This window comes from Phialemonium atrogriseum (assembly GCF_030411735.1).
Source record: "Phialemonium atrogriseum strain 8032-3 unplaced genomic scaffold QBC33scaffold_6, whole genome shotgun sequence".
NCBI lineage: Eukaryota > Fungi > Ascomycota > Sordariomycetes > Cephalothecales > Cephalothecaceae > Phialemonium > Phialemonium atrogriseum.
The window spans coordinates 178,838-190,943 of record NW_026848143.1 but is presented as its reverse complement, the minus strand read 5'-3'; the positions used below and the strand labels follow the sequence as shown (position 1 = coordinate 190,943).

The 12,106-nt window shown below is 54.3% G+C and overlaps 6 protein-coding genes across 6 annotated transcripts; 3 read left to right on the top strand and 3 right to left on the bottom strand.

Annotated features, from left to right (window-relative positions):
• Window positions 1–459: 459 nt before the first annotated feature.
• On the top strand, window positions 460–3,202 carry QBC33DRAFT_320111 (YT521-B-like domain-containing protein). Its single transcript, XM_060423584.1, has 4 exons — window positions 460–1,522; window positions 1,594–1,650; window positions 1,707–2,230; window positions 2,402–3,202. Exons 1-4 carry the CDS (start codon window positions 805–807, stop codon window positions 3,050–3,052), a joined length of 1,950 nt encoding a protein of 649 aa, XP_060285665.1. The 5' UTR covers window positions 460–804; the 3' UTR covers window positions 3,053–3,202.
• Window positions 3,203–4,000: 798 nt separating this feature from the next.
• QBC33DRAFT_320201 (HSP20-like chaperone) lies at window positions 4,001–5,547 on the bottom strand. The gene is made up of 3 exons (XM_060423585.1): window positions 5,480–5,547; window positions 4,225–5,154; window positions 4,001–4,168 (listed from the first exon to the last, which is right to left on the bottom strand). Exon 2 carries the CDS (start codon window positions 5,076–5,078, stop codon window positions 4,464–4,466), a length of 615 nt encoding a protein of 204 aa, XP_060285664.1. The 5' UTR covers window positions 5,079–5,154; window positions 5,480–5,547; the 3' UTR covers window positions 4,001–4,168; window positions 4,225–4,463.
• A 635-nt stretch (window positions 5,548–6,182) lies between these two features.
• On the top strand, window positions 6,183–7,190 carry QBC33DRAFT_556746 (S-adenosyl-L-methionine-dependent methyltransferase; the record flags this gene model as incomplete). Its single annotated transcript, XM_060429749.1, has 3 exons — window positions 6,183–6,550; window positions 6,614–6,699; window positions 6,769–7,190. The coding sequence occupies 3 exons, from the start codon at window positions 6,183–6,185 to the stop codon at window positions 7,188–7,190; spliced, it is 876 nt and encodes a 291-aa protein (XP_060285663.1).
• Window positions 7,191–7,516: 326 nt separating this feature from the next.
• On the bottom strand, window positions 7,517–7,887 carry QBC33DRAFT_556745 (U6 snRNA-associated Sm-like protein LSm6; the record flags this gene model as incomplete). The annotated part of the gene is made up of 3 exons (XM_060429748.1): window positions 7,517–7,539; window positions 7,601–7,714; window positions 7,776–7,887. The coding sequence occupies 3 exons, from the start codon at window positions 7,885–7,887 to the stop codon at window positions 7,517–7,519; spliced, it is 249 nt and encodes an 82-aa protein (XP_060285662.1).
• Window positions 7,888–8,643: 756 nt separating this feature from the next.
• On the bottom strand, window positions 8,644–9,540 carry QBC33DRAFT_567663 (uncharacterized protein; the record flags this gene model as incomplete). Its single annotated transcript, XM_060430497.1, has 2 exons — window positions 9,344–9,540; window positions 8,644–9,283 (listed from the first exon to the last, which is right to left on the bottom strand). The coding sequence occupies exons 1-2, from the start codon at window positions 9,433–9,435 to the stop codon at window positions 8,644–8,646; spliced, it is 732 nt and encodes a 243-aa protein (XP_060285661.1). The 5' UTR covers window positions 9,436–9,540.
• A 915-nt stretch (window positions 9,541–10,455) lies between these two features.
• Window positions 10,456–11,627, top strand: QBC33DRAFT_604168 (uncharacterized protein; the record flags this gene model as incomplete). Its single annotated transcript, XM_060432241.1, has 1 exon — window positions 10,456–11,627. The coding sequence occupies one exon, from the start codon at window positions 10,456–10,458 to the stop codon at window positions 11,284–11,286; it is 831 nt and encodes a 276-aa protein (XP_060285660.1). The 3' UTR covers window positions 11,287–11,627.
• Window positions 11,628–12,106: the final 479 nt, after the last annotated feature.

Genomic DNA, 12,106 nt, shown 5'->3' with positions numbered 1-12,106 from the left:
GACTGGCCAATCTGCCGGGTAACCCCTCGGCTCTGCTTCCTCATCTGTGCCACAGCCACATCGGTTCCTACCTACATCATCGTGGCTTCCCCAGCCAAGGCCACGATTTGCTAGCACTGTTCAAAGAGAAGGACGACAGGCCGGGGACAGCAAGCGCCGGGGAGCCTGTCCTCCTTCCCTATCCCGTCCCTTTGCGTCCCCACTCGGCCCTGTGGCAAATCCAGCAGACGACCCGACCCTTGTCAACCATCCCAAGGGGATATACCAGATACCCTCTTCTGCCCAACAACCCTTGTATTGGGCTAGTATTGGCCTCCGGGTCCTTATTCTTCTTCGAGGTCCTCTCTGTTTTAGCATTGGGCCCGTAGTCAAGTCTGTCGCCCCCCAAGAACACACCCACAAAAGACCGAAGCCTCTCACACCTACATAGGACCTAGACAATCTAGATCTAGCTCATGGTGTCATAACCCGAAAAGACACCCCGTCAGAAACGTGCCCTTGCCCTGTGGCCGCGCCGTGTACAATATACATAACCCAACGGCACCTGCTCCATTCAAGGCCACTGGTTCCGGAGCAAATCCCGCACGACTGTGGTTGGATCCACAAGAGGCTTGCTGTGATTTTGCGTCGCACCTCGTGGACATTTTACCTCGCCTTCCCTACCCGTCTTAGCCAGCCAGACGCTGCTTCAACATCCAACATATTTTGGAATCCCGACTCCTGGTTGACCTCTACCGAGATTTTGTAGTCAGTATCCTCAGTCCCGGACCTTTGGCCGGCCGCTCGACCGCCTTTTGAAACCAGATGGGAGGCGCACCACCCGAAGCTGGCAACTCGAGGGAGACTGTAGTACAAGACGGCGCACCCAGCGCCTTTCAAGGGCAGAGCCCTGCACCCCAGCCACCCTATCCTCCAGGACAAATCGCGACGAACAACTGGTCGGTCCACCAACACTTTCCACAGCAATATTACGACGACCCCCGGTATAGCGTCTCGTCCCGGCGCGACATGGCGAAGCCTCACGGGCCTCCCCAAGGAGGGCCATACGACATGAGTTCCATGGCGAATGCTCTGCCCCAACCTAGCTATAGAGCTGAGCAATACCTTCAAGGACAGCAGCGGTTCAACCATCCTGTAGGACCGTCTCCCGCCATACCGAACCAGCTACCCGTCCAGCAGCCGTTTGAGAACCACCAGTACTATCTCCAACAGCATCCACACATGGCACAGTATTACCCAGCTCCGCTTTCGCCATCTCAGACATACGCGAATATGTCCCGGCCGACCATGGGTTTCTATCACAACCCCGTCATCATGAATCAGCCGGGTCAGGGACCGCCTTCCACTCCATACTACTATGATCAAGCGGGACATTACCCAGCACAAGCTCAGGCGCTCACAGGGCAGGTCTTTGCCGCACAATATCTGCCGTCAGGCACTCCGCAGTCGGACCCTAGGTTGTCGAAATCCCTACATTTCAACCAGACTGGTACCTCGACTCCATCGCAAGACCGCGCATCATGTAAGTCGCACCAGGCGGTATTGAGGACGCAGATGCACCATGCACCATGCACACAACTGACGCTCTGGTAGCTTCCGATTCTCGTCCGAGTGTTGTCCGAGGACCCCCTCGAAAGCCCAAACAAAGTGGTATGTGCCTCTCCCCCTTCGCACGCCTTGAGCTTTGCCCTAACATGCTCAAAAAGGCCACGCTATCTGGGTTGGAAACCTTCCTCCCCAGACCGATCTGATGAGTCTGGTACATCACGTGTGCAAGGAAACGAAGGGACTAGAATCACTATTTCTCATTTCGAAGAGTAATTGTGCGTTTGCCAATTTCAAGGACGAACAGAGCTGCGCCGCAGCCCAGCAGAAGCTTCACGATTCGAGATTCCAGACAGTACGGCTCGTCAGTCGGTTGCGGAAGAACACAGTCGAAGGTGCAGCCGGTACCAGCGCCCCGACCGGCCCCGCGGCCTCGACATCGCAGCCGGGGAGCCAGCCAGATGCGGCTTCTCCAGGGGGGGGTTCCGAGTCCGATAGAGCCACCCCGATGCTGGGCCCAGTCAGCGAAGGCAAAACCGCCCCGTCGGTCGACGGGCCGGGATCGCAGAAGGACAGGTTCTTTGTCCTGAAGAGCCTGACTGTCGAGGACTTGGAGTTGAGCGTGCGGACGGGGATCTGGGCGACTCAGTCCCACAACGAGGATAATCTTAATAAGGCTTTCGAGGTGAGTGGAGCGTGCGAGAGAGAGCGAGAGAGAGAGAGGGAGAGAGAGAAGGGGGGGCGGGGAGGGAGAGAGGGCATAGGCATGGGGACGGCTAGCCTAGCACAGAGAACGACATTTGCCAGACAGTTTCTGATTGCTAACGATCTGGCTTCACCTTGGCCAAAACCGCAGTCCGTAGACAATGTTTACCTTATCTTCTCCGCCAACAAGTCCGGAGAGTATTTCGGCTATGCACGAATGGTCTCCCCGATTGACAACGATCCGACGGCCGCGATCGAGTTCGCCCCCAAGGCCCAGTCTGCCACCGACCCCGACCTCCCCAAGGCCATCCCCACCGAAGCTACCGAGTTTGCGCCCAAGGGACGCATCATCGACGACTCTGCACGGGGCACAATATTCTGGGAGGCAGAGAGAGACGACAGTGGTCTGGAAAGCGTGGGGGGGCAATGTGACGGAGAGGAATCGGGGTCAGGAGCGGGCTCGGTCGTGGAGGATGAGAGCGGCGTGCCAGGCGGAGCTGACGGCGCAGAAGGAGAGAACAAGGCGTGGGGAAAGCCTTTCAAGCTCGAGTGGCTTTCCACGACGAGGTTGCCCTTCTACCGGACGCGGGGGCTGAGAAACCCCTGGAACTCCAACAGGGAGGTCAAGATCGCGAGGGACGGTACCGAGCTGGAGCCCTCGGTCGGTCGGCGCCTGATCGGGCTGTTCAACAAGTCGCAGAGCCCGGCGCCGGGCGTTCTGTCGGGCGTTTCCGGGGGTTTAAGGGGCGCTGTAACCATGATGACCGGATACCCGCCGATGCGACCTCATTACCAAATGTGAAGCAAGGACCAGAGGCAGCAATTGAGGTTTGCCCTTCAATATATTGTTTCTATGATGAGGCACAAGTGGTGGAATCATTTTATTTTATTTTTATTTTATATTTTCATATTTTTCTTTTGGTGGTTGGGGGGCTTTGTTTTTTGGTCAGTTTTTTTTGGCTTTCTATTTCTTTCTTTTGTATATGGAAGCGTGCACGGGTGAGCGACGGAATTTAATCTCGAGTTCCTTCTCTACGTTTGGTTCCGGGTTCCTGGTCCCTGGTATCTTCTCCTCCTGCTTCTCGTCCCCAGCGTGCCGGAATGGCCTGGGAAGCCGTGAAAGAAGGCCAGATGCGCCATTGGCGATGCTTTCTGTGCTACTTAGTTGTGATACAGTCCCCAAGACGGCGAACTACAATGCCCTTATCCTACGCGGATAAATTTGATTTAGGTGTGATACAAAGCCTCGGACACACAGCTCTGGACAGCATCTCGGCCAGTTTCCTGGGTTCAGGAACCTGCAATCCAGGCTTAGCTGGGAGGCTCGATAGCCTACATATCTGAAAGAGAAGGCCGGTGACAAGAACACGTGGTATGGCCGACATCAACTGCCGCTGAATCTCCAGTTGGCCGGGAGGAAACTTCGAAGTGGCAATCTTCAGCATCGACCCCTAATCCTCGCCACCTCCGACAGGTGACGTCAGGGGGCCTAGAGCTCGTCTCGTCCCTTCCCCCCAAAGCCGCATTTCGAACCCCACCAGCCTAATCCTTGCGAAAAGGGGACTTGGGAATACATTACTCTAATTCACACACAAAGCAGATAGGTATCTACCCAGCTAGGCACGCTAAGGAAATCTCGATTTCGAACACGCCATGTGCCACCGGACGCCGCACCGGCCTCGATGGCCGTTCGAGTCCCCTTTTCTGGGGATCAAAGCATTCAACGTCGATCGACAGAGGCGAACCTATTTTGTGGAGCCGAATGACGCCATCCGGCAATTGTGGCCCTGGTGACACTGACGATCATGGTCTGGGGGAAGCATCATGAAGACGTACATAACACCCAAGAAGGAAGTTCATAGGTAAGGTAAAGTAGGTACACCATGTATTTTGCAGCGTCGTTTTTATTAATAGAAAGCTGGGATCTTTTTATTATTACTATTTTGTTTCGCTAGAGAGTGGGATGTATCAGACCAAGGCTCAATGAGTGAAGTAAAGAAGGTCGTTCGTCGTGACAAAAGAAGCCATGCGCAGGAAAACGCCCGTGTCCATGGGATGTCCAGTGATCCATCAACCCTACTACTCCGTGCAAAGGCTGAGCTTCCGTAAAACTGCAAAACTCCTTCCCATGTTCGTATTCGTACAATGACCCCCAAAAGTGCAAACGGAACGATTGTTCAGGAAGGAGGTGTTAGCCGAAAGACGAGGCGACCTCAGTTGATAGCGATGCGGCGGGCCTCCTTCTTCTTGGCCTTCGGGATGGTGACGGATAGGACGCCGTTGTTGAGACCCGCGGTCACACCGTCGTGGTCGACCGGGGTCGGGAAGCTGAAGGTGCGGGAGAACTCGCCGACGGAGCGCTCCGACACCCAGAACTTTTCAGCGCGCTGGGCACCGCCGTTTCCGTTTCCGTTTCCGTTTGCGGTCCCCTCGGCGGCGCTTTTCTCCTTGGCAGGCGGGGTGGAGGTCTTCTCGCCCTCCTCGGTGATGGTGGCCTTCTTGCTGAGGTCCTCGATCAGGCCGGCGGGCGGGGTGCCGGCCGTGTAGCTGCGCTCAACGCGGCCGCTGACGACGATGGTCTGCGGCTCGGTGAACTCAATGTTCACGTTCTCACGGGCGATTCCAGGGAGCTCGCCGTGCAGTTCGTAGGCGCCCTCGACCTCGCGAACATCGAAGCGGGGACTGAAGGTGCGGGTGCGGGCCGAGCGCCGGCCGCCCTCCTGGGTGCCCTGGACCTCGCGGGAGTAGCTGTCGAAGTCATCCAGGAGCCGGAAGAGAGGGGTGAAGCTGGCGTCGGAGCCGTAGAATGATCGGGGGAAGAACGACATGTTGGCTGATGTGCTGCTGAGTGGTCTGCAGAGGTTGTTCGCGGTGATGATGTTTGAGCGTAGAGTTCGTGGGAGTCTTCTTGCGACTGGTCTGAGTGATTGCATCAAGTGTTTTGCTTGCTGTTGCTTGTTGTCTGAGTTGAGAGAGAAGACTTCAACTTTGGAGGGTTTGAGAAAGATTTATACTTGGGAGGGGACGGGCCTGCACCTTCCTCAACCTCGCGAGAAATGTACAGAAAGTATGAGCAGATTCTAGAATTATGCCAGAGCCAGTGTAACGCGCCTTCGTCAACGTCAAAGAAACCTACAGAAGGGGAGAGCCATGCCTCCAGTGCATCGCAACTTCCCCAAACTAAAGAAATCCGCGGAAGGTATCAGACGATCATAGAGGAGTGACGAACCTACCAGTGTATTCCGAATTGATCACAAGTGGGGAGACATTGTATGATTATGGCGTAATAACACGTAGCTGTGGTGAGCAGCGAAGCCATTCGCATCATCGAGAATGGCCTAGAAGCTTCTGTCGGGATACATAAGCCGTACATGCTAGAAACTGCAGAAATGGCCCGAGAAACACGCCCAATATCACGAGCCACGCCGGAAAAAGCTCCTATCAAGCCAGAATCAATGGAATAGCACGATTCTGCATATTACAATCACCAAAATACAAATGAGGATTTGCTTGTGGTGTCCGAATAAGGTGTGGTCGTTGCTCACAGTGGATGTCATTCAAAAGTGGAGATTTTCTGTTGGCCCATGCGGTTCTCATGAAGTCACGTGGTCTATTCCGCAGCTCCGGCATACCTACTGCGGTACCTAAAACAATCACACAAGTCATCAAATCGGAAAAACTAGCTTCTTTAAGTTAGTTGAACTGATCTATGGAGCTCCCCCCTGGCTACGGCCAACCACCTGGGACGGAAGCCGATGCCGATGTAGGAGGACTGATGAAGGAAGACCGTAAGCTGATGTAGGAGGACTGATAAGCAGCAGCTAGAATTATGTTGTTGCTCTGGCAAGTAACTCAAGTGGTTCAGTTACCTATTATCTTGTTGAACTCTTGCCCCTCCGTCTCTAGTAGATTTCCATCTCCACTCCCACGGCATGACGACGCCTCCCCACCACCTTCCAACGGCTGCTTCCGAAGGGTTCAAGGACGCTAGCGCGTACGATGCTTACCGACCATCGTACTCATCTGAAGCCGTGGACAGGTTTCTGGCACATCTCAAGATTGCCGACCGAGCCAATGTAAACGTTGTGGAAATTGCGTCCGGGACCGGAAAGTTCACCGAGCTGCTCGCTGAGAGGCACGAAAACTACAACGTCCTTGCCACTGAGCCTCTCGAGAGCATGAGAGGCCAATTGGTCGCAAAGAAGCTAAGAAACGTTACGGTCCTGGACGGCCATGCAGCGAAACTGCCCGTCGACGATGGATGGGGGGACGCATGCATCGCCGCCCAATCATTCCATTGGTAACAGAGAACACTGTCCCTGAGTCCGCCGAGGAAGTCGCGATGCTTACCAGTTAAGGGAAGGTTCGCCACCGGGGAGGCGCTCAGGGAGATACGCCGCGTCCTGAAGCCTAAGGCTGTATTTGGCATGATATGGAACATCGAGGACTGTGAGACTGCTTTACAACCAACTCCCCCGGCTGCTGAGGCCTGAGCCGCTCACACATACATGGTCGCAGACAACAAGCCGAAGTCGTGGAAGGCGACGACCTCGTGGGAAGCCAAGCTGAACGAATGGATCTGGTCCATAGCAACAGACGGCCTGCCCAGGTTCCGCGACGAGGCCTGGCAAAACGTGTTTGCCGACCAGCTCAAGTTCAACCCATTCCAGATCCTGAAAGATTCCTTGACTGACGGGCTGCCTAGGTTCTCGCTTCCGCTGGGCGAGGACTCGGTGAAATGGACGGTCTGGCTCTCGGAGGATGCTCTGTGGGCCCGCATCAACACCCTGAGCCAGGTTGCCATCCTCAAGGGGGGAAGGAGGGAGGAAGGCATTAGGACGTTCAAGCAGGCACTGCAGTCCGATGACGTGGAGAGAAACGAAAAAGGCCAGATTGCCCTTCACGGTGTGACATACTTCGCTTGGACAGATAGGATATGAAAAGGCTCTGCCTGGGTAGACTGTGGGAGTAGGCATGGCAAGGCCGAAGTAGCATTTCCGTGGGTAGGCAATAAATCGCGCGAACACCATGATCCGTACACAAACCCAGTGGCCACCAGTTTTACTCACTGCCGTAACCGTAAACTCTTTTATCCACCATAGTTCTTGGGCCATGGCGTTGGGAATATCCATCATGTGGATGAAAGCCTCCCCTGTCAGGGATTTGCGTAGGGGCCAAGCCTCCCTCCCAAGCCGACAACATCTGGCCATCCACCAAGGATAGTGAATCTTGGGTTGCCTGGAAAAGAAAACAAGAATAAATCTCGTCAGTCGGCAGAGACATACATGACTGATACCAACGGTTAGAGGTTCGTAAGATGCAGAGCGAATGAGGATGGATGCCGGCTTACCGTTGTTGCCCCTCACGAAGGCATCGCCATACGTTCTCCGCTTCGCGCCGTCGATGTATTCCTCGGCCTTCTCAAGGGCGATGTTCATGTATCCATCCACCGACTGTAGCTCGCCTACATATTTGATTCTGTCAGGTCAGGGATTCAGGCGTTCGTCCGGGGTGGGTTTCATTACCCTTGTACACAACACCAGAGTTCAGCTTGACGGTGACGGGGTTCCCGATAATCTGGCCGAGGAAGCTAGAGGGATCCTTCCCATCGCCCTGTGTTGCTGGTCCATTCTCCATGGTTGCGACTTTGATTCGATCTGCAAGGTGCTTTGCGGTGCGAGTAGGTGAAGCCGAAACAGTAGGTACCTACCGATGCTTGTCCAGGCCCTGCCATTTTTGGCAGATTAGACCCACAATTTTCAACAACCCCAATCACCCCTATAATTATATACATGCACCAAAAGAGGGTCTAGGGGTACGATACATGCATCTGCAGAGGACATACATAGCAATCAGCACGAAGCGGCAGTCGGTTTACTAATGAGTATGGTGACGATATCCCAAGATGGAGGGAAAGAACAAGATACTTTTTGTGTCTTATGTCGCCACCTGCTTCTAACCTGACCTCAGTCATCATCCCTATCTCGAGACACGGGGCTGAGATCCTCTTCCGTCAGAAGGTTGGAAGCAACCGCAACACAACAACTCTGACTCTCCATAGGTCCATGGTTTATGAGGTACTAGAAGAAGTCAATGACAGTTCCATCATTGTTCCTTGTTGCTAAGCCACAGGCACCATCTAGTAGCGCTTGACCCTCGTGCTATCAAAGCGGGAAGAAACACCAAAGAGTACATGGTCATATAGCCAGTAAAACGGCTGTACATGTGAACAATGTCCCCTGCCCTTGGGTCTGCCAAAACGGCAGACTCCACCTACTGCCAACTTGCAGATGTTCTATCTTCATTCATCTGATAGAATGATGGATTCTTGTCCACCTAGTATCCCAGCCTGCCTCTCCTCCGCCATGTCCTCAGCCATATGCTACTCATGAATCATGAGGCTCCTTCCGCTTCTGGCCAGGCTGCGCCTGCGTCAAGGCAAAACTTCCTGGTGACAAGAGTAGCAAAGTCGCCATGGAGCTCGGTAAAAATATCTGCGAAGACTAGTGATGGCATGTTGGCACACGCCTCAACGAGGCCGTCCAGACAAGGATCGCTCATGCCTGCATTCTTGCAGGTGTCGTAGGTGGTCTGTATGGCCACTACCCAACTCTTCACACTCTCGCGGGGTTGGCTGGAGTGCCAACGCTGCCAACCCATGGGTGATATGATTGAGGATATCTGTTTGAGAGCCTCCTCTACGACGCCAGATATCCTATGGCTCGAGAGCTTCTTTGCTGAGACGTAGAGGTCGACGACTTTCGTCAGTTTTTCCAAGGTACCCAAGCGGAATTTGAAGTCGGGGACGAAAAAGGAGCGGTATAGAATGTCAACGTAGAACTTGAATTGTTCACCGTTGAGGTCGACCTGGAACTCGAATTTCTCTATGTGGCCGTCCGCCGGGTGTTGGGCGTGGGCCGACTCCCAAATAGAATACTCTTGAACAAAACGAGACGAGTCTTCTAGCATGGTCTTGTGGACAAAGAACTGACCTCCGTCAGTTGTCTTAACAAGGACCACCTCGAGCGGTTCCCTGCAAATTGGGCGGTTAGCTTTTGAGGATCACTGGGGAAGCGAGTTGGCCGTATCCTACCAGGAAAGTCGCGGAGGCTGGGATTCCTTTCCACTTTTTTCATCGGCTGTGCTCGTTGGATTAGGAGCCACCGTCTCGGTGTTATGGCTCATTATGGGCGTAATAGCGTGGAGTGTGGGTTGTAGATGAGGTTGAGTTTCGATTTTCGAGGCGGCGAGTATGGAAGATACCCACGCCAGAGAGGCACTAGATACTCACGCCAGCCAAGGCTTGCCAGTCTAGGTAATAAGATGTGCCAGTCGTAGATTCCTATCTGGGGACCGACGATGAACTGACGAGGGAAGCTTCTGATGACGAGGGATGCTTCTGATTAGAAAGTGAACGCGGCAGATAGGCGGATGGGCAGGCGTCTCCCACCTATGACCACGGCTTGATTAGTTCCTCCTAGACTCCTCCTAATCTCCTCTCTGGAACGAGGTACCTAGGCTCAGATTTGATGGACCGGATAGAAATAGACCTGATAGTCGAAGTCAGAGAACCACCACATATATGTGTATCCTCTACCTATCCTCTTCAGGCATTCGGGTTTCTTCAGTTGTGGGCTTAGGATACAATGGCCTTTTCAATAGGCTTGTTTATGCCTACTTGTCTGTGTCAGGCAGCGCCTCATACCGAGGGATGGGATGAGCAGCTAACAGAGTCAGGCCGGTGAGCTCCATCAAGGCTCCCCCCAAACTACCAAGTCGGGCTATGTTTACCTGCTAGCACCAGCCAGATAGACGTCTTTTAGCAGTAGAGGTATCCATTGTTCACAAAAAAACGGTCTTCGTTGCCTCGTTGGTTTTGACTGAGTCCATACGACAACAGTCAAAACTTCGGTACAATGGTCACACCAGGCCTGTAGCAAACAAACAGACATGACCAGGAGCCAGTTCAATATTAAAGCCAGACGACTCAGATTCTTCGATTACTTTCATCCAATCCCCACCCTTGCCCTCACAAACAAGGAGATACAATTCTTCTGGGAAAAGTGAGTGAATATTCTCATCCTCAATTCACCTCTGCTTCTAACCTGCATCCAGGAGTGAATGAATCCCCCTGTTGATATGCCCATAAAAGGCGCCCTCCAGAAGGCCCACCGACAATACCAACCGACAACACCAACCGCAAGAATGTCGCACTCAAGCACCTCGAGCATAACCTCCCGGGTGAAGCGGAGAATAAAGAAGGCAGCCTTGTTTACGCCATCTGAGGGGTCAAGCAACCACAAAACCCAAGCCCTCCCTCCACCTCAGGCAAGTGGTGCCTATCCCCTGAGGCGTGGCAGCCCTTGCAATTTTCGGACACGACTGGGAGGGCTTCAGGTGCCGGACGAGGAGACAGATTTCGAGGAGGCACAGCCCCCACGTCTCCCCCTGGAGTATACCTTCGTGGCAGGACGGCAACTAAGCCTGATACCCGAGGAATCTGAGGAGTCAGATGAAGAACCCGCCGAAGGCCACGAGGATGACAACAAGCACGTCTTTGGCGGCTTTGACGACGATGACAGTATTTACGATAGCCTTATCCTGGCAACCCTGAGTGAGATTCTAGCCCTCGAGGACGGTCTGGATGAGAGGCTTCCGGCAAGTAGTGATGACACTCTACCAGCTGGTGATCCCAGACCTACTCCAACCCGGAAACCCCAGGAGTTCCCCTTGCCGACGTACTACATCAAAGACCCAAAGGAGGACCCTACCTGTGACCCAGGCGATGAGTTCTACCTCGACGTCCCCGACTCATGGTCTGTCGTCACCTCCATGTCCGGGGTCTCGACCTACATGCCAGGCTGTGTCATGGAACAGCCCCCGTCCCGGTTCCCTCGACTCACTGGCCTCATGAAGGGCTCATCCAGGGCTGCTAAGAAGAAATTCCGCAAGGTTGAGAGCACGTGTCGAGGCATGATGTTGCCCAGGAAGTTGTGTTCAAGTGGAGCACTGGAGTGTCTGGGGGTAGGTGCGTAACTTAGGCGCTGGGGAGGGTACTGGGAGAGAGGGACAGAGTTGTAGGAGTATAATCATGGGCAAGGAGGTGGTCATCAATTCGCTTGTTGGACGCCCTCACCGCATGAGCCCCAACCGTTTCCCGAAGGACTGCAAAAACAGTTATCCTCGATGTAGATATCAAAAACAGACAACCCCTAGAGGAGAACCCCTAGACCACAAGGCTACCCTACCTCGAACCTCCCCTCCTCGTTCCAGTCCCATTCGCCATGCCCTCAAGACAAACCACAACAGCATCCACGCCTCACCTCCCCATCCAACCCATAAATGCCATCCCGAAATCTCCCTCCTCGCAATCATGGCCATCCCCTCATCCTCCCACACCCCCCCTTGCCAGCCCCGACAGTAACCGCCCGGAGCGCCGCATATGATGCCGTCGAGGGAGTCTGGGCCCGACCGGGGGAGCCGCCGGGCGCCCGCCTGAGGGAGCTGAGGAGGGGGTATCAGGAGCGGCGGAGGGGAGCCTGCTGAGAGGTACTATTTTAAGGCATCGGGAGCCGGGGGCGGGGGAATTGGCGTGTGTGGTGGCGGTGATTTTAATGGCGGGTGGTGGTGAGGCAGAGACGGGGAAGTGGGTGTTCATCTGGGCTACTAAGGGGAACATGGGTAGATTACAGTACCGGAACAGTAGTCTCCGGAGAGCCTGTTCGAGAACCACTAGCCACCGGTTTGCATGCTAATTCTCGGAGGAGAGGTACATAGGGTGCTCACCTCCTGGTTCGTACTTGGGACGAAGACGACAAGCACATGGGCCTACATACTGATCATAGAGCAGCTGAAT